Here is a 26,428-nt window from a genome sequence, read left to right as displayed (position 1 = left end):
CACCCCATCCCCCAAACCCTGAAAGCTACAGACACGGCAAGTGATTTACTGTCCATGAATCATCAGTCAGAGCTGAAGCATTTGCGCTAGACAATGTGCATTTTGACACGTTATTTCTCCCCAGACAAATGATGTCCTGCGCTTTTGTGGAACATTACCAGGGGAACATATATTGTCGCTGAGACATCAGACAGTAAATGATGTCATGGTGAGTGGGAAGCAGAAGTATCAGCGAAAGGAGAAGAGCCTGTGGGTGTGGATCACAGGACTTTTCCATGAACAGCTTGTACAGTGGAGATCATAGGTTTTATCCAGCGAGGAACAGAAATAGAGCCATGCAGTCTCAACCCATGCATTATGGCTACCAGCAGTGGTGAGGTCCGTTTAATTCGAGGCGAAGATGAAAGCTTTTTAGAAAGGTCAGTGAAGTCATGATTGAATAACCACCTTCCTTTAAAATGTCCATCAGACGGCTCTCTTTTAGCAGGCCTTTTAAAGAAATATGTAATAGGACAGATAGTTTTTACTTGGAGTTAGTAAAACGCTTTCTCTCTTGTTTTGCACTGCACACAGGGGGAAGCGTTTGTTCCTGATTTGTTCAGTCCTCATTTGGTCTGATTTAAAAGCTACATTCTTACACTCATATGTAAAAGTTTTGGCACTTCATTTAAATTACATGTTTTGTTGGTTTTCTATTTGAAAATATGTTAATAAATCCTGTGCAGGGGACACACATCTGCACATAAAATGTGGCCTGTGCAAAAGTTATGTCACATTTTTCTATTCTTTTAATGTTTTTCAGTTTTCAATATGTTAAACTCAGCAGCTACATCGAAACTGTACACTAAAATGAGCAGAATTTAGGTCTGGGGCAGTCGTGGGCTGGAGGTTAGGGAACCAGCCTTGTGACCGGAGGGTCGCTGGTTTGAATGCAGGTTTAATTTGCAGGTTTAAATGCACCCAGGATACATTTAAAACAGATATAAATCCAGCTATTCAAACAAACCACTTCAATAAGAGGCCTGAGACACATTTTAGCCAGATGTTATACCCATGTCTCCACGGATCTGTCCCTCCAAGCCATATTTGACAGCTGTAATGCTGTGCCTACTATGTATATGTATAGTGTGCAGTAATATACTGCGCCCAGTAGAATGCCACCACTAAACAGAGGCATTGCTGCTCCTTTGGGTTATGCATCTTCGTGTCTGTGTGTGTCCATCTCCATTCAATAATATTTTGTCGAGTCAAAAGTGCTCATGGAAGTCGTAGTCAGTTATTCATAGTGAGTTTTTTCCTGAGCTGTTCTATGTGGTGTGTGCAAAACCAAACCTTTCCCCACTGGCCAAGGCATCTGCTCAGTGCAGTCATGCAAGCTGTGATGCAGGTTAAGTTCTAGAGTTTATGATAATTGTGGTCCATCAAGTAGTATGAAGACTAGAAAACACATCCAGATGTTTGTGAACAAAGGGACTTGCACTGTAGAAAATGCTCAACATTTGTTTAGTTTGGGGCTGTAATGTCATACTAAAGCCAGCAATGATGTGGGATTTTACAGCTTGCCTGCAAAAAAAAATGTTATCCCAAAAGTTTTTTTTTCTGGAATCGTGAGCTTATTCTATATACTTATCTTTAGCCTATGTACTATTTAATAAGCCAATTAAATAAAAAATGACATATTAAATAACGTTAAGCTGCACGTTTAGGTAATAAACTTTTTCCCTTCCAGTTTTTGAAATTTATGATTTTAACCTACATGCATTAATTCTGGTGCTGACTTCCTCGCACTCAAAAATGCAGAAACAATGCTGCTTGAGTGCTCATAGCGCCCTCTTGTGGTAAATCGGAATTGTTCTGGAGAAAATCAAGTATCTGTACATTTTGCAACATGAACATTAAAATACAAATCTTTTACATGCTGCTTCTGTTTTTTTCACAGTTAAAATGATAACTTGTTCCACTTATTAAGATTTGTACTTTTTAGAAGCATTTTATGTAGTTTTAATCTCGGTGCTAAAACTATTTGTGCTACAACACTTCCAACTTTTATCGCCATAAATAAATAGGCATTTTCTTGAAGTCGATGTAAAGTTGGTGTAAGGAAGTAATAATGCCATGGTTCGATGCATCAAACATTTTTTTCCAACGTATCTTAACCATCTTATCTTAACCATCTTATCGCTAATATCAATATTACTACAGTACATACATTCAGCTAAAAACTTAGCAGAAAGCAGTTTCTCAGGTATTTCATCACACTGATCAAAATCTTCTAAGAGGAATAGCTTGAAGGAAAAATACTTCATTAAATGTGCATTTTTAGAGAGCCTAGACTTTTCCTTTAGTAAATAAGGCTCTGCTTGTCAAATGAGTCACTGCAAGGAAGAGTAGTTGAGTAGTTTTTGCTAATTCTAGCTAATCTCCATCAGGAAAACCTATTTACACCACTTTGCTGAAATTTGAGCTTAATCCTGACTTCAACATGCTGTATTTTACTGCTCTGTAGTTCCTTCTTTGATCAACGGTAAAGTTACTGTTGGTGTACAGTGAACTACACAGTGGTTTAGCATTTCATCTCTGTAATTTCTGTTTATGGCAGTTAGCAGTTAGCTCTGCCAAGCTCTGTTGTTCTATTGACCTAGTTCCCTTCCTACGTATGCTAGTCTCTGAATAAATACCACCTACACTCAGCAGCATCAGAGCGCTAACATAACAGCCCACTTGTAGGGTTTATTTCGAGTTCATTCAGTCTGTGCTTAACATGTGAACTGTGTCACTTACATAAAGACTGTGACTTGAGGTTTCCTGATGATGAGAGAGAATTGGGCTCCCATAGGACGTCTCCACCGAGCAGGTTCTGAATAAAATATAACATTAAAAAAAACCCTGCATATCTTCTGTATTAATGTCACCAACTTTGAACCACCTATGGATCATCTGAATACTTTAGACCATGCCATTCATTATTAAAGTGCTATACTTTCCAGTATATTGATTGATATATTGTGGCAGCTGATGAGACAGATGATAACGGGAGCTGCAAGGTTGTTTTTTTGCAGTCCGTATTGATGGAGGGAAGTAAACACTGGTGGTGGTAGAAAAGAGCGAGGCGTTTTTATCCTTTTGAAACTCTTGTGTTTGAAGCAGAACTTTAGAAACTGTTCGAAACGGACATTCTCACAGTCATGATGCGTTAAATTCCAGTTACTTTTGGTCAGCAACCTGCCTGTGAATATGGTACAATCAACCCTGATAAATGTGATGTTTTAGGATGAATTCTCAGCAGCAACTGTTGAAAGTTCATAAATAAACTTAGTAGAATGGATTTTATTACATCTCTATAAATCAACATGCATGTAATTTTGGAAGGATCTGTATGCACAGAAAATATAAGTAGGTCTGTATGGACCTTTTTATCAAATTAGTTCAAACTGTGTTCCCGTATGTTTATGGATATAATAAGGATTATGTAATGATCTATTTCAACCCAATGCATTAATAGAGATAGTACTAAATTAAACATATACAAAATCATCATTTATAGATTACTTTCTATTGGGCAGTTTGTCTGTCTCAAACCCTGACTCCTACATTTTAACTTGTGAAAATATTGATTTATCTTTTGGCAAATTTTACAATGTTGTTTTCAAAAAGAACAAGAAAGATTTTGACTTATATTTTTAAATAAAAAAAACTTACATAACATAAAAAATACTGTCCGACATTTTCATGTCACTACCGAAACACAAAGAATTTTAGTTTGTAGGCAGAACCTAATTCAAGCCAAACCCATGCATTTTAGAGCAGGAAGTGAGACTGCATCCCTTAGAGCTCATTGTTTTGAAGTAATTGTGCCCCAAAGTCTGAAAATCAGTGTGTAACCTTGAGAGTTGTCACTTCTGAAACACATATTTTCTTTTTTGCGTTTTAATAAAAATATAATGATTTTTTTTGTGGGTAGAACTGTTCAAAGCTGTGTTTATTTAGTCATATACTGGCTAGCATTTTTGAATAACATTCAAAAGTAGTGAAAATTGTCACTACTGAAACAGTCATAAATCAGGTAATGTAGGTTTTGGTAGCGTTATGATTGAACACTTCATTTTGTCACTAACAAAACAATCCTTCATCATAATTAAGGTATAGAGGTACTCAAAACAAAATGATTTAAACTTTTAATCAAATCAGTCAGTGACCAAATTCATATTCACTATGCAATGAATCACTACATTCATAGCTAACGAGTGAATTGAGACACACCTAGTACAACAGCGTGGGGTATATACAGAGAAACACCAACTAGAAAGACCTGAGCACAATTACTGGGTGAGGTTACAAACAAGACACAGTGACCAAAATAACAAGACTGAGGGGAAAGAGAGGGGTGGAAACTGACTGAGGAAAGTCCCACACTCTGTGTAATATCATTCATTATTCCACATTAGGTAGTTATTATATCACAAGCTGGTCTGGTGCTGGTCTGGTGCTGGTTTAGCTGGTCACCCAGCATGGTCATGCTGGCTGACCAGCATACCAGCATCCAAAACACAACATATGCTGGTTTTACTGGTGACCACCTATGCTGGTCTGTGCTGGTTTTTCTAGCAGGGTATTCCATATTTCTTTTTAGTACGTTCCTTATTCGCTTCCTTGTTTTAGTTTTATAAACTAGCATAATAATGACCTGCAGTGATTCAAAGCCATAAAAGTCATATCCAACTTTCTCTTGAGGTAGAAATTTAGGTCATGCTTGCTTTCTAAAATTATTATTATTGTTCTTCCCACTATTAGCATGAACATGTTGCTGAACACCCTGACCTTGGGCACTGGCTAATGGAAGGCTAATGGACTAGCACTGCAGTTGGATGCCAACACGCCAACACTATGGCTCATATGGTTCATCATAATTAGTGCAGTGCCCAGGGCATCTAACACTAACTGAACACTAGCATGATAATGATAGCATCCGTGCTGGCAGGGCTTGAATGTGTATAGGTCTGTTATTATGGCTAATTAGCCCAGACCTATGATGTCATTTTGTTTCATTCACTTCCTCAGAAGTGTGCTATGCTCAGCTCATCTCACATGCACCTGGTATAGCAGCATTTCAGCTGGTCTTAGCATTTGGCTTAATGGAAGCATTCTGGTCTTTTTTTATTATTCAAGCAATAAGAAGTCTCAAATGTGCATTGATTGGCTAGTCGTGTCTTAATACATATAATTTTTTGCCAATTTTGACTCACCACTTGTCACACTAATGTGAGAGAAGAGAAAGGACATTGAGAAGCAGATTTTCAATCGGAATGCACGTGCCCTTGGTTGGATTGGTCACAGTGAGCTGACCATGCAAACTATGGAAAGCTAAAGGTTTTTTGAGAAGACTGAACACAACGTACATACACATGCAGAGCCAGGTAAACCAGGATTATTAGAGCTAGGCCTTAAATTTGAGCATAAATGTGAAAACTCAGTTACAATATGCGGAAAAAACACCTCTACTATTATGTGGCCCCATGGGATTTTGGTCGTTTGCTGGTCCCTAAGCTAATGGTGCTTCGCATGAACAAATTTACTGCCGTTCTACATTAAACACAGACATTTGAAGCTTTTAAAAGACATTCCATGTTTTACTTGAAGTTTGAGACAGACATATTAGCATATATTTTGCCTTATATCAGTTTCTCAGTGACTCTTTCAGTAGTGAGTTCTGATACAGAGCTGCCGCCGTTGTTTTCCATTTCTTTGTTTCCAACAATCCACTGATTGGGCTGCCAATCGTACAGTCAGTGATGCATCTAGGAGTTTCAGAAGGCCTCGAGCAGGCATATCAAACTGGGGACCTTCTGGGCCAAAGTACAGAGATTAGCGTGAACACTCTGAATTCAGTTCTTAAACGCCTTGCTAATTAGCTGATGAGCTGAATCAGGTGTGTTTAAGGAGGCAGGGTGCCGAAGTCTGTAGTGTTTTGGCCTGCGAGGACTGGAGCCTGACACATGTGGCCTAGAGTGACGTTTTCTCATCCGTTGTAAATAAAAATGTCACTTCAAGTCCTAACCAATAGGAGAGCTCGCTTAGCAATATTTAAGAATTTAACACTTTTGCTTCTGTTCAGAATTAACAATGAAGCAAGAGTAACACTGTAATACTACTAGTTTAAATAAATCCAAGCATAATTCTATTTAATAAAAATGGTCTAGAAGGCATTAAGGGTTCCACTTTAAACAGAACTATGGTGTATTATCTTTATCATCGGCTGTGTCTCAAACCACATATACAGTAGTAAATAGCTAATATAGTACGGTAAATGTTGTTTGAGACATAGCTGATGATTTTCATCTCTTGCTTTGTTTTTTATCATCAGATGGACTTTAGTTTCAGCTACATCATTACTTATTCCAAAATTCTGTTTATTTATTAATAAATAAGAACGTTTATTGATAAACTAAGTTTTCCGCCTAATCCAAGCGTAAAAACCTTTTTGGGCAATATTTATTTATTTATTTTAGTTTATTTTATTTTTTTTAATTTCTGACTTTTCCATTCAGGATGTTTTATGCATTTTATGAAAGCTTGCAAAATGTGAGTGCTTATAAAAAAACAGAGTATATGTAAATTATTGTTAGGAGCTTATATTTAAAGAAGGCCCCAGAGATCTCCCGGCACAGGTGTCCGCTGCTAGCGTTTTGGAGCATTCAGATGCAGGACTAAAAACACATGCTGTTTGACATCTACAGCCTCAAACAGCTTAATACAGGCTACCCCTCAATGCTCTGACTGACGCTCAGTCCAAAAACAGGCAGCAAGACTAATCCAACATCTGCTGCTGCAGCTAAGCCTGGCTCCTCAAGTCAATCAGAGGGCGAATTAAGCAGCGATTTGGTCGCTAACTAAAAGGCTCAGAGGTGAACGGAGGGTAAAGGATAAAGAATGGTTTTCAGACCGAGGTGGGGAGATTTATCTTCATTTTACGCTGCTCATGAGACAGATAATCAGTAATGTTTTTCATGACCCCATGAGTGGACAGGGCACTACAGGGCAGTTCATTTAAGTTAAGACACTGATTACTTCATTGGTTATAATGTTGGTTTTTGCTAGCAGTAGTATATCTGTACTGCTTTGGTTACCACTTTAAAGGGCCCATATTTAACATTAATTTTCTAACTTTTCTTGATCCTGTAGAATCAAGCATGCTGTTTCTCTTACTGTATCTTTAAAGGGCCAATATCATACATGTCTTATTTTTATTTTTTCCCAGATGTCCACCAGTAAAGGTTGTGTAGTTTTATGTATGTAATAAAATGACATGAGTTATATGACCAAAGTTAAATGACCATTTTCTCTCTTTATTGTTTAGTGTTAAAAAGGCTGTTTTTGTCACTGGGCCGATATGTAAATGACTCATTCAGAAAGCTGAAATTTTGCTCATAATTTCAACGTGAATGGGTGAAGCTAAACTTCTGTATGCTGAATAGGTGGATATGTGTTAATAGGTTGTGTTTTTAGTGCCTTTTTCCCATAGATTGACTGGGGAGTGAATGCTATGTTCAGAAACTTTGCTAATGTTTACATACTACATCAAACACTTTTATTTTAAAAAATGAAGGAAATATGGTTTTCTTGGATATGGGCTCTGTAAGACTGATATATGTAAATTACCTCTGTGCTGAGTGGCTGCACTGTATTGCACCACAAAAACCCTTACGTTTTGAAGTTTAATGTGAGTGGGCGGGGCTAAACTGCTGTAGGCTGAATGGGCGAACAGGTGTAAATGCGTTGGCTTTATGACATCACAAAAACAATGAAATTTGATTTTCTGTTATATTGGCCCTTTAAAGATTTTACTTGTGCTGAAACCAAAGGTGTTGTGTGTCTCAGCTCTGTTAGCGATTTTTTTCTGAAGAAATAAGCACCACAGATATTCAGAGATGTGTGAAATAAAACAGTCGTATCTCGGTAAATTACATCCGCGCTATTAAAAGTAGGTCAGTGGTAATGCGCACCTTTATCCAATTGTCTCGCCTTTGCAGTTCTCCTGACTTTATGGCTGATAGTCAGTTTTCTCTTGCTGCCTCATTTTATCTCAGACACTTGTGTGCATTGTACTGGACCCTCTACATTCCTGAGGGACAGACAGATAGCATGTTTTAATTGTGTTAGTTGTACGACAGACTGGTTGGCTGAAGTGAATGGAGGGAGAATTGGATTAGGAGTGACTGCTTCTGGGAAACATGCCTTGAGAGAGAGAGAGAGAGAGAGTGAGGGAGAGAGAGAGACATGTTAAAGTCTGGTGTCAGTTAAATCCTCTAGTGCTCATGACCTTCAGACAAAACTGATGATGTCATACTTCGATACTGAGGTTTTAATCAGACTTAAATACAAGCTGACTAAAGAAAATTCTGAGTCACAGACTGAATTCAGGTAATATTTTAATATAGTATAGTAATAGTAATATGTATGGAAGCTGTGCCAGGTAGAGGAGAAAGAAATAATCTGTTTTTTCCTCCTTCTCTATATTTGGCAGCAATGCTTTAAAATTTTGGCCACACTTTATTTGGATGGTCCTCTATAGATGATCTACAGATACTTAAATCATTAACAAACTTTCTAGTAATACTTTGATTATCAACAACATTATGGTTAGGGTTAGGTGCAGATTTTGCCTTGAGGTTAGGGTTAGGTCTAGGATTAGGGTTAGACTTAATAGAATCTTCCACGCTCAACTTCAACTTCAAGTTCAGGTGCATTTAATAGATATTTAGTTGAATGTTACCTAAAGATACACTGAGCATCTGCAGTGGATCATCCAAATAAAGTGTTACCAAAATTTTAACTTAGTATCTCAAAATAATGACTTATTGAATTTCAAGAAAGTATTTGATGGATTTGAGTAATTGATTATTTAGAGATGATAACATTTTGAGAAAAGAAGTCCTTGATTTCAGATACTTAGTCAACATTTCGAGAAAACAAGTCATTATTTCGAGACAAGAAGTCAAAATTCTGAGAATATTTGAGAGGTTATTTTAAGAAAATTAGTCATTATTTTTAAGAAAGTCATTCTTTAAGTTATTAAGTCTCCATAAATATCTTTCTTAAGCCAGTAACCCATACACCAAATAATATTTACTTTTTAACCTTTCACTGGAACTATGAGGCTAATATATAATAATAACTACCAAGTAATGGAAGCTTAAACCCCAGCATTTAACATTGTGCAAACTCAGTCACTCTCAGTCATCACACACTTCTCTGAAACTTGAGATGTTAATTAATCTTTTATACACTCAATTATGTGGTTTCTGACACTGTATGACACACTGGTACCTTTAATAACTGACGAAATGATGTTGCATAGCTAAAACAGTGCTACTGATCCCATATTACGTTCCATTTCTGTGTGTGTGTCAGTGATACTAGTGAAGGTCAAAACCAAAAAGAAGTTATGCACTCAATGCACTGCAATACTAGATGAAAATCTGTGTGACAAAGAAGTCTTACTTTTTGGCAGGGAGCTTAGTGCGATTGGATCTGGCACGAAACGACTGCCTTAGTCAGAGATGTGCTTCCACTTTCTGCCTATCAGACAGCATCTCTCTCTCTCTCTCTCCTCTCTCTCCCTCTCTCTCTCTCTCTGTCTCTCTCTCTCTCCTCCCACCTCCTAATGCTGCCTCTGAGCTAAATCTGATGTGAAGCATCTTCTGTTCATCCTGCAAAGCTCTCTCTTTTCCCTCTCTCTCTTCTCTCTGCTTTCTATCCCTCTTTTCTCTCTCTATCTTCTATCACTTTCTCTCATTCGCTCTCTCTATCCCCTCTCTCTCTGTTCCTCTCCCCTCTCTCTCTCTCGTTCTGACGAGACCGAATCTGACACAGAGAGGGACCTGTAGAAAAAAAAAGTTGAATCTGGGTCTTGGGTCTAAATTTAACAAGTAAAACCAGGCCTGTTATATAAAAACAGGACAAATGGCATTGTGAAGTCAGTCAGGGGCACAGCGATGCATATTGAATGTGTGAGCCAGGCCTGGTTCAGAATTGCTGCTGCGTGCTGTGTTTATATCGCATGAGGGATGAACGATAATATCGGAATCGTATCGGTATCGGCAGATAAATGATTAGCATTGGACAGATGCTTAGATTTGACTGATATTTAAAGGCTTATTTATTATGTTCTGCATTTTGTTTATTTTACTGCAGATATAAGCCTCTCCAAATGTATAAGCCTTAGCAGACATGTACAGGAGAGATATCGGGTATCGGCGTCACCCCCAAATCTCATATCGCTGCCCCCTTGGTGACATCGTGAGCCTCGGGGCGTCGGTGGCACAGTGTTATTTGTGGATATGTAGTGTGGATGGATGGTCATCTGTCACTGGCTAAGCGAGGTGATGCTGTTTGATGCTGGACTGGTGACTGAAGTCCAACTGGAAAATAAATCCAAGCTGTGAGAAGGACACGACCCCGGGGGTGGGCAGTTTTGGCATCATGTCATTACTAATAGAAATATGAGTCACTGATGAGTGCATGTGTGAGAGAGAGAGAGAGAGAGAGAGAGAGAGAGAGAGAGAGAGAGAGAGAGAGAGAGAGAGAGAGAGAGAGAGAGAGAGAGAGAGAGAGAGAGAGAGAGAGAGAGAGAGAGAGAGAGAGAGAGAGAGAGAGAGGTGTGTGTGTACGCATGTGCTGGCAGCTACAGTGCTGTGAAAAGTCAGAGACCACCCTTCATTTATGTAATTTCCAGTGGAAACAGCCATTAAGTTATTCATTTTCAGGAGATTTTTCTGAGAAGATTAGATCTAAAGTATTTCACTTGCATAAAGAAAGGGAAACTCAAAACTGGTATACAAAATGATGAAAAGATGCAGAGAAAATGGGACTCCTAACACCTATGCAAGACCTGGTAAACACCAAAACTGCCCCCATCAAATAAGCAGGACTTTTGTCTTTGAGAGAGAGGAGAAAATCAAGCTCCACTTTTGTTCAGATCTGAAAAAATCCGCAGTTTCTGTCCATCCTTCCACTGTGAGAAGACGACTCAGCGCTATGGGTCTGAAAGGATGTGTAGCTGTCGAGAAGCCTCACTGAGAAAAGGAGACGGACACATCAGACAAAGAGGCTGAACAATGGACTGACCACCCCAGAGTCCAGACATCACGTCACTGAATGTGCTTGGATTATTTCAGAAAATGATCAACCAGCTTCTAAGACTGAACTTTGGAGGTGTGGGTTTATATGAATGATGTATGAATATGAGGTAATATATAAAAGTGTGTGTGGTGGCAGATTTGGTTGTGTTTGTACTTGGTGTTTGAGTGTGTGCATGTAGGAGTGTGTCAGTGTGTCGCTCTGCGAGCTAAAGCTTGAGGACACCGAGTGAGTGAGAGAGGGAGAGAGGGAGAGGGAGAGAGAGAGAGAGAGTGGTGTCCTCTGTGTCCAGATGTCTCTCGTCCCTGGCTCCTGTAGTAACGGCACGTGGCTCAGAGCGGCTCTGTTAGAGCATTAAAGGTTTATTTCATCACAGTGGATAGCAGTTGGCACTGCAAACTCGGGCATAAGCAGCACTGCGCCTCGGACACCACAGGACTTCACTGACCTTTGCAGCAAGCGTACACAGACAGGAACGCAGACTGAAACCAGGTGAGGTGCAGGTTACTCAATGAATTAACTGGTATGATGAAGTAATATGCAGTATTTAGTATACTGTAATAATGATATAGTGCATTTAACTCATTAGTGAACTCTCTCTCTCTCTCTCTCTCTCTCTCTCTCTCAATAATAATAACAGCTCAGTGACAGTTTTCCTCTCTCTGCCCACTTATCCAGAATCCAATCGCTTACTGAATAGAATTGCAGTGTCATGAGAAGTGAGGCAGGCGGCTGTCGCTCTCTATACTGAGGTCCTGACTTGCGTGTTTGTATTGACAAGGTCAGCAGGATTGAATTTCAGCAATGACTACTGATTGGTTTTATCAGGTTATTTGACAGATCCGCTGGAATCTCCCATGTTGTTGTGTAGCAGTTTTAGTTTGCTATATAATTTTCTGCACTTTTTTCATTCTGCACTTTTTAAAATCCATTTTTCCCGTATGTATTTGAGATAGGGCTGTAAGATGTGGACAGATTTTTTTTTAAAGGACACCGAGTGAGGGAGAAAGGGAGAGTTTTTTTTTTTTTCCTAAATCCGTGGATATTCGATAAAGTTGTTGAATTTTACAGTGTCTCTGACCAAGTTCAACATGTACAAGCTGATACAGTCGTATGCCAAAATTTGAACACCTCCAGTCAAATTACATGTTTTGTTAATTTTTTTAAGTCAAAGAAAAAAACTAAACTTGGCATTTTCTAAATGAAACATAAAATATAAAATGAAATATTTTACATATTAAACATAAAATCTATTGCCAGTTGTCCTATGTATCTATATATATATATATATATATATATATATATATATATATATATATATATATATATTATTTATATATATATATATAAACGTGTGTGTGTGTGTGTGTGTGTATATATATATATACATATACATGTACATACATTTTTTTTTCCCATTTTTCAGTGTTTGGCATAATTTGAAAATACCCATTGTCCTTTACATTGTGTGTAAATTTCATGAATGGACCTGTAAAGTTATCATTTTGGAGATATGAGGTTTTCTTTCAACAACGGCGCTATATAGCAATACATACAAATCCAGTAAAAAGTAACTAATATATCTGGAGCTAATTTGAAAAATTATTTTTGCTTCTTCCCAGTCGTCTGACTTATGGAGTTCAGTTCCAAATCACTGCTTTTTTAATAATGTTATTTGTAATAATTGTAATGTAAATGTTTTCTGAGTACGTTAATTGTTAGCTTTTTAGCTAAATTATTAGCTGTTAGCTTAAATAGCTTTTCAAATCTAATTTAAACAGAAATCTAGCTAACCTCTCCTTTGTCCAAATAGGAAAAATGCACAATAAAAAAAAAAACAATATTCACCAATGGAACTTTTTCTGGTCTCCCAGTGGCCGGCAGATCATTCAAAGCCTAAATCCACCATTGCCATTAAAATTGCCTCAGACGTTTTTCTTGGTGGCACTGTTTGGGGAAATGTTTCTGAAATGTTAGTTCAGGTTATTGGTTCTTTTATTCACAGGTTATTCTGATAAGGACTCTTACTTTGAAGGCGCACCTAGCTTTCACTGGGGGGGATGTGTGGTAGAGCAGGAAGAACTGAAAGTCAGTCAAGAGCTGATGGCTGTGAGAATCAGACATAAGCTTAGGTTTTAAGTGAACTGTTAGAGAAAACTGCATATGTATGGTGTAGCCCTGGCCAACAACAGCTGGTTAATAAAGCACCACTACTAACTGTGTCTTTTAATAGCAGTGAACGCTACAAAAAAACGTATGCATATATGTGCTACGTATTTTATACACCACTCTGTGAGCGAGAAAGCATTTTTACAGGTTAATTAGTCAAGGAGTTGTACACGTTTGAAGCTACATTCCTGCCTGTCATCATCCGCCCTTAGTTGTGTGTTCATTGCAGACACTCATATCGCAGTAATGATACAAATACGATTAACTGTGTAGCCCTAATCAGAGTTGTCATCTACACTTTCTTCTTGTGGCTGCAGTTTGGCACTGATCCATCTTTTGGAGCCGTATGCAGCAGATAACAGACAGTGTTTCATACAATATATTTATAATGAAAAGAACATAAAGTGGCATCTGCCAGTAGACACGGAGAATGAAAATATGAAACATGACAGTCTTGTTGGGTCACTGCGTTCATCATATCCCTCATTACGTCTGTTTGAATTTTCTGAGGTCAGGGAGGGTTTTGGAACGATAGTAAACTGAAGAGAAACCCAGAGATCCACGACTGTGTTATTAAACACAATTCAATGTGGTCTCATGATTGACTGCTACAGTTGTGTACAGTGACATTCTTGTAGGCCTCGTCTGGGTAGACGTGGATTGTTTTGTAGACTTTTTGGCACATTATTTTCCATTTTCTCATGGCGGGTTACTAAGGAGAAGAAACACTATCTTTTGATTTGTTTGTACGTAATAGATTCCAGCACGATCGTTATTTATGCTAGAGTTGGTTGTGATCTCTGAACTTTTATTCACATCAGACGTGCTTTATTGGTGTGTATAGGTCTTGTAGGATGATGTCAACCAATCTTTCTGATTATATTACGAATTGGAAATAAAATAAAATTGAATCCAACTGTTTAAATCTGTTTGAATCTGCAGCACAGCCTGTAAGTCTGTTGTGGGTAGAGTGGGGCTGTTCTCTGTGCCAGTCACTGGAAGGCAGGGGCATGTGGGATGGCAGACAGGGCTGGCAGCGCCCGCTGAGGGTGTCAAGCGGTGCCAGGCTGTCAGAAGACCTCTGCTCATGCCCCTTTGCAGAGCACCAGCAGATCTGGCACTGTAAACTGCACTGCTTCTCAATACTGCTGTGCAAATATCAATTACAGTGTATGCGTGGGGTTAACTTTTAATTCAGTTATTTAAACATATTAAAAGCTCCTTTAGCTGATGCCATATGTAGGCCATTTTTGGTAAATAGTTATCCCTGTTCTTGCTGTATACACATATTAACCTGATATACCTCTTTATTTGTACCAGTGGTGAACCTTTACAATTAGAGTTCAGGCCATAAATGTTAAAACTTACCTATATGTAAATCCTAATTTCTGCTTGCAGATATTAAGGGCTTTGTTTTTGGATGTTCTAGATGAAACACAAGAACATATAACTTGTAGAAGACATATTATATTTTTATTTAAAGTTTGAAACAGACATAAATATGTATTCTACCTTTTATGTAGCAGCTTTAAAGTGACTCTTTCAGTAAAGAATCCGGGTATAGAACTGCTGTTGCTTTCCATTTCTAATAACTTCTATAAACCTGATGATTTGGTCAATAGTGTTCGGCCATTCAGAAGGCCTAGAGAAATGTTTTTCTCACAACATTGGACTTTTTATTTTTATTGTAAATAAAAATGTGGTTGGTTGATTGTACATTATATTGGTAGTTAATCTAATACATAAGGCCTTCAGTTTTGCTCCTGAAGTCCTAACCAATGGAAGAGCTTGCTTTGGCTCTGTCTACCTAGATGACATAGAGGAAAAATGTCAACTTTATTTCCAACCAAAACCTAACCATGAAACAAAATTATTATTAATTATTATAAATCCAGTGGTTAATTACAACAAGCATGACGATTGTATTACATGTATAGGCCCCAGAGGGGTCCTCTCTGCTGTGTACCTAATAAACCTCACTATGCTACATAGATTTTAAACTTAATGTTAGATAAAGATTAGAAAAATAAAATTCAGATAATGGTTAACATTTTGCAACACTAGTTTGGTGTAAAATGCCTTTCATGAAAGGAGAGAGGGATGTTTCTTGCTGCATATCGCTGTTGTCGGAAGAAAACCTTGTATCTCCATTTTTCCAGTTTTTGACATAATTTGAAAATGCCTGTTGTCCTTTACGTTGTGTGTAAATTTCATGATGAATGGACTAAAAGAAACAGCCCAAAATTACTTGGAAAAAAATCTGGTTTCATTGACTTACATTATACTAATGTCAATACTGCTGTAATGTTATTTGATCTTCCTAACATAAAAACTTCTTAACCATAATTCAAAAGGTAGAAAAACTCATCATGATGATTGACAGGGGCTCAGTTCAAAATGCTAGTTAGCTACACTGCAAAAGCTTTTTGTGTTAAGTCAAAGTGACTTAGCTTGGTTTAGTTAGGACTGCTTTCGAGTTAGATAAACAGTTTAAGTTGAGTTTACTCAAATCTGATTAGGGTTGCCTACTTATAAACTGAAATTACCCCTATTATTATTATGGAATTTTAGTCTTTTTTTAATCCCCTCTAATTTGGTCATTGCTAATTCCCACCTGCTGGTTAGGACTCCCCCATTGCACAGTCCCCCCAGGCTAGAGGGGCGACGGCTGAGTGCTTCCTCCTCTCAGACTCCCAACCGTAGTGCATCTTTGGTGTCACTGGGACGTTGCAGACAGTTAGACAGTTGCGTCAGTCAGGAGCTGTGAAATTACAGAAAGAAAGACAATAACACAATAAAAATATTATTAACACTTTTCTCTCTAAACAGCTGTTCCTTATCTAATCTCAGACAATGTTAGCAACTATTTGAGCACAGGTTTCACGGCGCTGAGTAATTTTACCTTTCTGTTCTTTCTTACATCAACTTTGTAGCTCCTGAGTGGCACAACTGTGTGAGTATCTGCTCATCAGGAGTTGTGAAGTTCTAATCCTAGCGACATACAGTCCTCCATGGTTAGGAGCCTGACAGTAAGAAGCACTCTGCCCACTGCCCTCTACCTGTGACTTGGGGGCATTGTGTGATAAGAGGAGTCCAAACCTGTAGGTGAGAATTAGAAATAACCAAACTGCAGAAACTTAGTAAATAAAAGTAAGCAATTTAAAGTTATATGGAGGAAACACATCTTGTTTTGCTTTAAAATAAGCTCAACTCAAACTATTGGGTAACACTTTCTTTTAGTCTCTTAAGTTCTATATATTAGCCAGGTTAGTGTCTAATACATAGACACTAAACCCCCCCAACACACAAACAACCCCCCACACCCAGACCCAAAATAACACAAATGACACATAACACATCTTTTATCCAACAGACAGCAACAAAAACAACAACAATAACTCCCTTTTACGGGGAGCGCATGCCTCCAATGAGTGTCTTCACATGACCCTCTGCATGGCCACACCTCCCAAGCCTCTCACTATCGCATGCAGCCAGCAGTGGGATGCTACAATATATTGCTGCTGTCGGAAGAAAACCTTGTGTGTCTGTTTTTGTCTTTTTTCAGTTTTTGACATAATTTGAACATGCCTGTTGCCCTTTACATTGTGTGTAAATTTCATGATGAATGGACCATAAGAGACGGCCCAAAATGACTTGGAAAAAGTTCTGGTTCCACTGACTTACATTAAAAGTAAAGTAGGTTTTTTCCTTCTCCTGTAAAGTTATCATTTTGGAGATACAAGGTTTTCTTCCGACAACAGCGATGTACTATACTAATAATGTGCTACCAATGGTGGTGTACTACTTTGGCATACTGTTTACCATGGTAAGCACAACTGTGCAAAAGTTTGACTGACTTTTTTTTTCCAGTCTTACCCACAAAGGGCCGGTGTGAAGGCCACTTGGTTAATTAGTTGGTCTCAGTTTTCAACAACTGATCACGTGTCGCCCTGCTTTGTATAATCAAAACCCACAGCCACACCGGCCCTTTCTGGATGAGATCAGACACTCCTGTTTTACACTGTAGCTCGTTTACTGCTGCTCAGCTTTAACTCATGAATGCTCCACCCTAATTCTGACAGGTGAGGAGAAACTACAGATCAGCCTGTTCCAACATAGTCCCACCCCTATCTACCAGAGCCTCTCGTTCAAAACTAATCAGTATTCGTATCAAGTTCATAGCTTCATGTACAACAACAAAAACAGATTAAGGAAATTAGTTGACAGCCTCTTTAATACAAAAAAGAAATTTGTGCTGGTCTGGCTATTTTTTTACTTTAATATGCCTTCTTATAATGCTAAAACACATAACCGTACATTATGTAAGATTAAACTACCTGCATTTGAGCTCAGTGTTATTTTTAACAGCGTTAGATGGCATAAAAACATGTTAAGTTAGAGATGATTTTCCTGAAGTGATGTAGTTCAGGCTGTCTGCATTCTTGTACCAGCACTTCTTTGGTCTGTCTGCATTGCTGAGTGACTTCAGCACCTGTTCCTGCCCAACACATAAGCTCCTATCTATGTGAGAATTCTGATTTACTCCACTGTGTTATGTGCAGTCTAGTACAGTTGGTTCCCACACATTCTGACCACACGCATTGATGGGAAAACATGGTTTGTGTTATGCGCTCTGTTGAGCTGTTGCAAAACCCTGATGCCATTTCTCGCACCGATGGATCAGTTCCACTGTAGCGAAATGCATTTGCGTTCATTTACTTTTGGTGTGACTTCAGTCTATTTACTTCTTTTATTTAATGCCAAGGAAAAAAAGTGCTGTTCTCGCCTTTGATTCTACTCTTATCCTTTAATAATGCTGTGATGGTCTGGTGAAAAAGACAAGGTGGGTATATTTCAGTTTTGGGTACAAGAGATTGTCCTTACTGAATCACGAAGCTCCAAGTGAGAGAAAAGGCAATTTATCCAGTCCAAACGTGATGTAGTTACAATAAGAAAGCTCAGTATTTACAAATATGTACAAGACAAAGTAAATACTCTGTTACCCTATCATTTAAGTGTTAAACCTCAATTTAGGCTTCTGTCAGACTAACTGACCTTGCTTCAAGTAAAGCTCTGTTCGAGCGGGATTATTGTTACCTGGGGACCTGCTGTAATTTGAGTGATTACTGATGAGCTCCGTGATTTTAATCCAGTATGAATCTGCAGTGTCCATAGTTTTTACAAGTCTGCTAAGTAATAATTCCAGAGTCAGTTACCTCCTATAATTCGCTAAACTCAGAGCTCCTCTGTAATAGTAGTCCTGCTCAAATCAACATCTCAGTAATGTAATAGGAAACAAACAAGTCTGAAGTCGGCTTCCTATTTGCCAGCGTCTGGTTCATACTTTCCCATTCCACCTGAATTGGTGCAGCAGTTACATTCTGGCACCGCAATTTTCAAAACAATTAGAAAAAGAATCTGGTGAACAATAAGCTAAATTCATTTTCACAGAAAATGCCGTCTCCCATTATTTTTCTTTTTGTGACCTGAAGACAAGGCTAACAGCTAAGGAGGAAAAGTTATGACAAGGACACTGAAATCTGCAACGTTTTTGGTGATGGCTGAGTTACAAAGAGAAGGAAAATTAACTCAAAAGCACCTCTCATTTTGTTGAGCAGCATTTGATAAGTTGAATGAACCCACTTTACTAGCCTAACAATAGTCTATTTGCCGTTAAACCGCAAAATATGTTGTTATTGTATGGAAATATTGTATTGTATTGTATTGTTGCATAACGCTGATGGAAACGTCCATGCGATGATGTTTTGATGCAGGGGTCATTAGGGTAAATTACAGAGATCCTTAATCCTGTATGAATCGGCCAGTCAAATCACACACAAATTACATTACTGGACCTCCTCTGGTAAAACAAGTACAGTTTGAATAGGTCTTATGGCTTATATAGTGCTAAACAGGTTGTGGCATGACATCAGAAGTATTTTGCTCGGGGAAATTCATCTATTAATGTTGTTTTTGTCATTGGATGAAGACATGGACGCTCCTCTCTGGAATATAATCGAAGGTAAGTACGTTTTCCTTTCCTATATGATTTAGTTCCTTCAGTTCAAATAATTTCTGCTGTCTACAAACAACTGCTTATATACAAAGTTAAATGCTTATACCAATTTCTCTGTTTCTTGCAGGCTCTTTCTTCTCCCCCTGCCATCATCTAAATTCCTGGCTTAATTAAACAGATGACCAAACAATTATTTAATAAAAAACAGTTTAAACTAGTATGCATCTGTGTTTATTTGTGTCCAGTCCAGTAACAAAAATGTCTACCCATTCAAACTGTATAGTTCTACCAGTAGGTTAGAAGAGTGTTTGAGTAGTTTGAGCATGATAGCCTACTTTCAGATGTTCATCTTTAGCTTATTTAAACTTTAGTAGTTTTTAAAGAAAATATTTCAGCACAGTATCACTACAGACTGATCCTCAAGGTTTCAATATCTGTATCTGTATCAGAAAAGACAAACTGGTACTGCACCATCTCTGGCTAAAGGGAACTTTGTCATAGTCTCTCAATATGTTGTCTGCAACACATTAAGGCAGATTTGGATAAAACAAATGATTGCCAGACTTTTTTTTCTCTCTCTCTAGAGTTTCGCCTGCTGATTGTTGAGGACCATGAGTGCTGGAGTGAACGTGAAGCCTGTGTCCCAAAATCACAGCAGCTCTGGGATCCCTCTGCCTCGGAGCATGAGCACATTCTCCAAACAGAATGCCAAGTACTCCAGCAGCGGCCTCGTAGGCCCACCTGGACAGTTTCAGCCAGGCGGACGAATGACCTCCTTCGCGTCTCCCACCTCCAGTATTGCTCCTATAGCTAACTCTAAGGAACTGCTAAAGGAGGCATCATCAAGGCTTCAGTATCAACAGCAGAAAGCTGCTCCAACGAGGGCCTCGCTTGACCGGATGATCGGCTCTCGCTCTGCCTACAGCAGCCCACAGATTCCTAAAAGGAACATGCTCCGCTCCAAAGACACACTGGACCTCCAGAGAGGCTCACTGCCCCACGAAACACTTCGAGAGCTTGCAAGGAATGGCAACAAGAACTGGAGATCTGGTCAAGCCCATTTCAGGAGTTTGGATAATGGTGATGTTCAGCCACCCGTCTCGTATGCAGGAGTTCCAGACAGGCAGAGCAAAGGAAGATGTCCCTCGTCTCAAAACAACCAATGGGAATCTCATATGGGGGGCATCATCTGGTCATCAACTGGCCTTCAACAAGCAAAGAAGCAAATTTACAAATGGAGGCACAACTGAGAGAGAAATTATGTCTTACAAGCCTTCAGGCCAGAATACCAGAGCAGCTGTTATCAATTCTGGAGGTAGTGAGTCCCCTCGAATGGCTGCAGTGGCACCTTTCAGGTTCAGGTAGGATGACTGAGTTTATACTCAGACAACAGTGTGCACAGTCCAGACATCACTGTTGGGTTATATGCTGGTGAGTTAGTTAATGCACAGTGAAAGCACAGCCTACCCCATCGATAAACCAAGATATGTTTAGTATGTGAAGTTTGCTTTTTTCGTTTTTAGCACTGTAGCTTCAAAGCTAATGTAGCCAAAAAGGTAATTAATGCTCATATCAAAACAGTTAGTATTGTGCAAACTACATGCCTAAACCCAGTGGCAAACCATGACTATCACAGCTGGACCTTCAGTTTAGGCCCCATGTGTCAAACACAAGGCCTGCAGGCCAAGTCAGGCCCGTTTCACAATGCACTACAGTTCCCAGCATGCACTGCAACTTAATGTGTGCTCCTGACCATTCCCCAACAATGATCTATGGAACAGCACCACAAAAATAAAAAAGATGCCAGGAGTTTAGTTCAAGCTAATGTGAATCATTCAGGTATTCAGTGCCTATTTTTTGCCGCTGTAGTTTTGGCATGTTTTGAATACACCATGACCAGTGAGGGTCATGGCAAACTGTTAAGTAAAAATAAAATAAAAACACAGCCGGCCCACAGAGGGACTCCAGAAATATGTTTGCACTAAGGTAACAGCGATTCAGCAATGACATCAAAACCTCTTGGCCATTCTAGGTTAACCACAGACATTTGAAGCTTGTAAAAGACGTTTCAGATTTTTATTAGAAGCTTGTAATAATGTATATTAATTCAAGCTTTTAATTCTAATTGACATACATTTAACCTTGTAGCAGTTTTATAGTCACTCTTACAGTAAAAAGTCCTGTTGCTGCTGATTTCCATGTCTAGCAACTGACTGAAACACAGTGGTTAGGCTACCACTCGTATTCATGCCAGTGATGTATCTAGGACCCCCAGAAAGCCTGGAATGTTGTTTTCTCACTAAAGTAGTTCCACCCATTCTGAATGAAAACATGACTGGCGGAGTTCCCTGTCATTTGCTAATTATGCTTGTGGTTAATTTGACACATTAGACCTTCAGTTCAGCTCCTGAAACACTAAGCTAGCTTGGCTATATCTACATTGATACTATAGTGAGAAAAGTCTGATTGGGTGATTTTCCTTTGGGCATTTCAAGAATTCAACTCTTTTGTTTCCAACTAAATCTTGCAGAGTTTAAAAACAACAAGCATCATGACTATATCTAATATAAATGAACTACGTATTACAGACATGTACTGACATGACACCTTAATTTTGTTTATTTTATTTTTGTCAATTTTATGGATGCACGTCATACAATGTAAGAAACCACTAAATCTAGCCTTGCACTTTGCATGATGTTAATTGGTGATGTTGTCGTGGAAAAATATCTCCGCAGCTTTGCTCTCGACACAGAACTAAAAATAAAACTCAAAATACCAGGATTGGCAGGAAAAGGCACAATTCTTTTAATGAAGATTAAGGCTTTCCAGCATTAAGCGTTAATCTTGAGTTGGCCTGGGCACAACAGCCACAATAATCCAAGCTTTTTATACTCTTTTTGGAAAGGGCAAGGAGGAGCCAGGTGTTGACCCCTCCTTGCCCTTTCCATATATTTCAAACTTTTTGATTTGCACACCATTATCTCCAAAAGTCACCGCTATTTTCAGCACCCTTTTTTTCCAAACCATGGAGTAGTATATTTTTGTAAAACGATCAAGGCCAAGGCCTTTCTCAGACCTAAACCTTCAGGCTTTATTTGCTTCATCTATTACATCTGGATTTATATGTTTTTCATTTATTTCTGCTACATATGCACTTTTCCTCTTTCCCAATGATCATTTTTAATGTTCTCATGATATAAACAGACTTCAGCTGTGTGTGTGTGTGTGTCCCATCAAGTCACAGCCGACACCTCAAGGCCATTCACAGAAGGCCTCCTCGTCCCCCTGCCTCAAGGCCACTCACAGACACAGACACACAGCCAAACTGTTCATCCACTGCGTAATACTTATATGTGAATGATTCAGTTCATCTGTTACTTTTGAAAAATCTTTTACATTTTATTTTACATTCTTTTACATGCTTCCAGTACTTGTTGTGTACAAAATTATGGAAACACCACATCAAATAAGCACACTGATAGGCCATTTTTTCAGGTACACCTACCACTTTGCAGCTGTACAATTACTGTAGACAGTGGCTGGACTAGCATCTTCACCCAGTGCAAAGAAAATAAGTAATGAATATATGATGTTGCAGGTTGTGAAGGATCCATCTGAAAACGTGTACCATGGATGAGCTGCAGTAGATAAATGAGCATCAGCTGTGTTAGTGTAGTGTTGATGGAGACTAACTACTGGAGCATGTTATAAAATTGGGTCTGTCTGTGGTTCGTGGTGCACAGTATCTGTATGAGAGGCACAAAAGAAATTTTAGGAGCCCAGTTGTTGTGGGGCCCCCTTGCGTCATTGGCCCTGGGGGAGATTTGACCACCCCCCACCTCCCATCCCTTTAGTAGTGGGCACTGTAGCCCATCTGTTGCAGCACAATTCATTAGGCCGTCTCTCTAACCCATCCAGGGTGGAGAGGAATAACCATAGGACAACCACTGACCAGATATTATTTGTGTTTTGGACCTTTAGTGCAACAGTGGTACTGACATGGTAATGACATGAAGGTGTGTTTATAGTAAAAAAAAAAAAAATGTCTATGAAAACTAGCAAATATATTGAAAATTAGATGTAGGTGTTTATATTAAGAAAAAAGTCTAATTTAATATGATTCCATGAAATAAGCAATAATATCTAGTTCTTCACACAACCGAAATCTTAAAACTAGTAAGAAACCATGTAAATATTATAAATGTGAAATAATCATCAAAGATTCTGTTTACATGCAGAATAATAAGGTGCAGGGACTGAAAATAATCTATTTCTCACATCCAAGTCTCTTGGTGAGGCTATGTTGCTGTAATCTGAGACTAAAACAGACAGTCAGACCTTTGATCTTTTATTTACTTCAGATCAAATCTGACTAAACCCCAGTGAGAGTGTTAACATGCAGCTTCTGAGAATTCTGGCTAAAAACATTAAACTTAGACTCCTAAATTCAGTGCTACAAAAATATCATCTAAAAATCACTGAGAGACAAAGTAAGAGGAGGCAACTTCTATAAACAAATGAAAAAGCCCTGATTTACAATCAAAACTATTGACATAATAATCGTAATAACCATGTGAGTGAGTCTTTGTTCTTGTTTTAGGCCATAAATTACTTATCCATATTTCCATATTATACAAAAAATGAATTTTCCTTTTTTGAAATAAAAGATTTTGAAGTAATACGTTGTATATTAAAGTTTTAAAGACCACTTAAAGTCCATACATGAAAAATAAGCTGCAAAAAAACAGCCCGTTGAGAAATTCATTGTTTCTGTAATGCCATGAGAACCAACTCATTTACATACATCCTATTCATCCTATTCGGCCTACAGCTGTTTGGCTCCGCCCACTCACACTGAAGTTAAAAGTTGTGTTTCAGCCCTGAGTGCTTTTTGAGTGAGGCACAAGACAGGACAACCAGAGCTTATTTACATATACCAGTCTTAAAGGCACAGTAACAAAAACAGCTTGTTTAGTTCTAAGAGACAAAGAGAGGTTGGGAAACGGTGATGTAGGAATGTATTATGACCATTTTTTGGTAAATAAACGACACATGTTATAAGTGGCTCTCAAGGAGAAAAATACAATGGAAGAAAAGTGTAAGATATGGGTCATTTTTAAAAATAAAATTAAATAAAATTTCTAAGTGAGACTGATTAAAGTAATTGTTCTTATACTCACAGCTCTTTGTAAGACAAGTCATTTTATCAGTGATAAAAAGTAAGATTTATTGCCTTGATATGAGGTAATTTCACTTGATTTTGAGCCACTGCTTTGTTGACAGTAGTCCACTCAACAAAAACATCCAGCAAACAGTGGAAACTGGCCACTGATGAAAAGCCAGACCAGAGGTCACTAATCTTATCTGCAAAGAGCCGGTGTGGCTGCATCTCATATAACTTATCAGTTTGTTTGAAGACCGAGACCAACTGAAAAAAGAAGTGGAATCAGGTGTGCTTCTGTTTGAAAGGAATGAAAACCTGCAGCCACGCTGGCCCTTTGTGGATAAGAGTGTTGACCCCTGGGCTACAGGATGATTGACACTGATTGTGTGTGGAAAAAGATGAGCTACAGTCTCTAACTCTGCCCTAACAAAGCACACCAACAAGGTAGCTTTGTCAAATAAGGGGGGCAGTAGGCGTACACAGTGTGCACCCTTTCCAGTGATGGATGGAGGCTGAAGAAGGCAGCTGAAAAACTGTGCAGCAACAAATGGGCTATACTCGGTCACTGTAAATTTACCAAATGCACCTCTATATGATGGGTGTTCCTGATAAAATGGATGGTGAGGATTATTTTATGTGGTGTTTCCATTATTTTGTACACTCCTGTAGCTCCAGTGCAAAACAAAAAAAAAGCCAGAGTAATAATTTCTATGAATACTGTGTATATAAGAATCTATAAACACATAACACATGATAAAATAATATATCCATAAGGCATTATAAACCTGGGTATAATATTTATAAAAAATTAAGGTATCATTTTCTATGAATGTCACGTTTGTAAGCATCTATAAACACATTTATAACATGTTATAATGCCTTCATACGGCATTATAAACATGATTATAAACATTTATAAAAAATGAATTACACTTTATAGCCATGTTTATTATATATTATGAATTGTTAATATAATGCATTATAAGTAGTGTTGATAACATGTTATACTGTCAGTGCCAAAGAAGTCAGTCCCAGCTTGGAGAGCGTAAAGTAAAGACAAATACCAAGCTAACGGTGGTGTACATTACCTTTCCCACATTGGGTAAAACACTGATGGCAGCCCTAGTTTAAACTCTGACATTTGAAGCCTGTAATGTGCTTTATTGTGTACATTTAAGTGTTTCAGTAAATTCTTCAGTAAATACTTCAACTTGAAGCCTCACTCTTAACACTGGAGGAGGCTTTAGTAGAGTACACTTCACTTTACTTAAAGCGGACAAATACAACTTATGAGCTCTTATAATTTGTTATGATCAGTACTTATAATGTATTATGTTAACAATTCATAATGCATAATAAGCATGGCTATAACGTGTAATGCATTTTTATAAATATTTATAGCCATGTTTATAATGCCATATGAATGCATTATAACATGTTATGAATGTGTTTATAGATGCTTACAAAGGTGACATTCATAGAAAGTGCTACCAAAATGAATACACTAAAGATTTGTACCTAAAATATTAGGGTGTTATGAATGTGTTCATAGACTCTGGACATCAAACATGTCTTGAAGCTGATCAACGACATTTAGCGTAAGAGAAAAATTGTCTAAATTTGATTTTTTAAAGCTATTGCTTTAAGTTAGGCCTAAATAACTGAATTCAAGTGCAGGTGCTGTTCTCACTCTTTAGGTTGTCTCTTCTCTGCCAAAACCAATATGTATAAATGATGTTAGAAAAACTGTGTATTTTGAGGGCCGTGACCAACAGAGTAGTCCTATAATTTTTAGGTCTGGACATGTCTTTTTGTCCCCCAGGCTTCAAGTTCAGGAGGACACAGATGCGTCCTCTTTGGACGACGTCAGCGACTGCTCTTCAGACTCTATGGAAGTGTGCTGTGAAGATTTAGGTAAGCCCATTCTCAAAGGACCCTAA

At 38.3% G+C, this 26,428-nt stretch overlaps 1 protein-coding gene across 1 annotated transcript; it reads left to right on the top strand.

The window, feature by feature from the left end:
• Positions 1–282: 282 nt before the first annotated feature.
• Positions 283–26,428, top strand: LOC118807640. Its single transcript, XM_036569676.1, has 3 exons — positions 283–419; positions 19,906–20,423; positions 26,311–26,428. Exons 2-3 carry the CDS (start codon positions 19,933–19,935, stop codon positions 26,426–26,428), a joined length of 609 nt encoding a protein of 202 aa, XP_036425569.1. The 5' UTR covers positions 283–419; positions 19,906–19,932.

The sequence above is a fragment of the Colossoma macropomum genome, unplaced genomic scaffold (genome assembly GCF_904425465.1).
Source record: "Colossoma macropomum unplaced genomic scaffold, Colossoma_macropomum, whole genome shotgun sequence".
NCBI classification, from domain to species: domain Eukaryota; kingdom Metazoa; phylum Chordata; class Actinopteri; order Characiformes; family Serrasalmidae; genus Colossoma; species Colossoma macropomum.
The sequence above is the reverse complement of the archived record's forward strand: the minus strand, read 5'-3'. Positions and strand labels throughout refer to the sequence as shown.

What these genes read in the sequence shown, in the direction of transcription:
- LOC118807640 (XM_036569676.1), top strand. Translation starts at nt 19,933, where the DNA reads ATGAGTGCTGGAGTGAACGTGAAGCCTGTGTCCCAAAATCACAGCAGC. An exon ending in GATGTTCAGCCACCCGTCTC is followed by an intron (nt 20,424 to 26,310) that starts GTATGCAGGAGT and finishes TTTGTCCCCCAG; the next exon opens with GCTTCAAGTTCAGGAGGACA.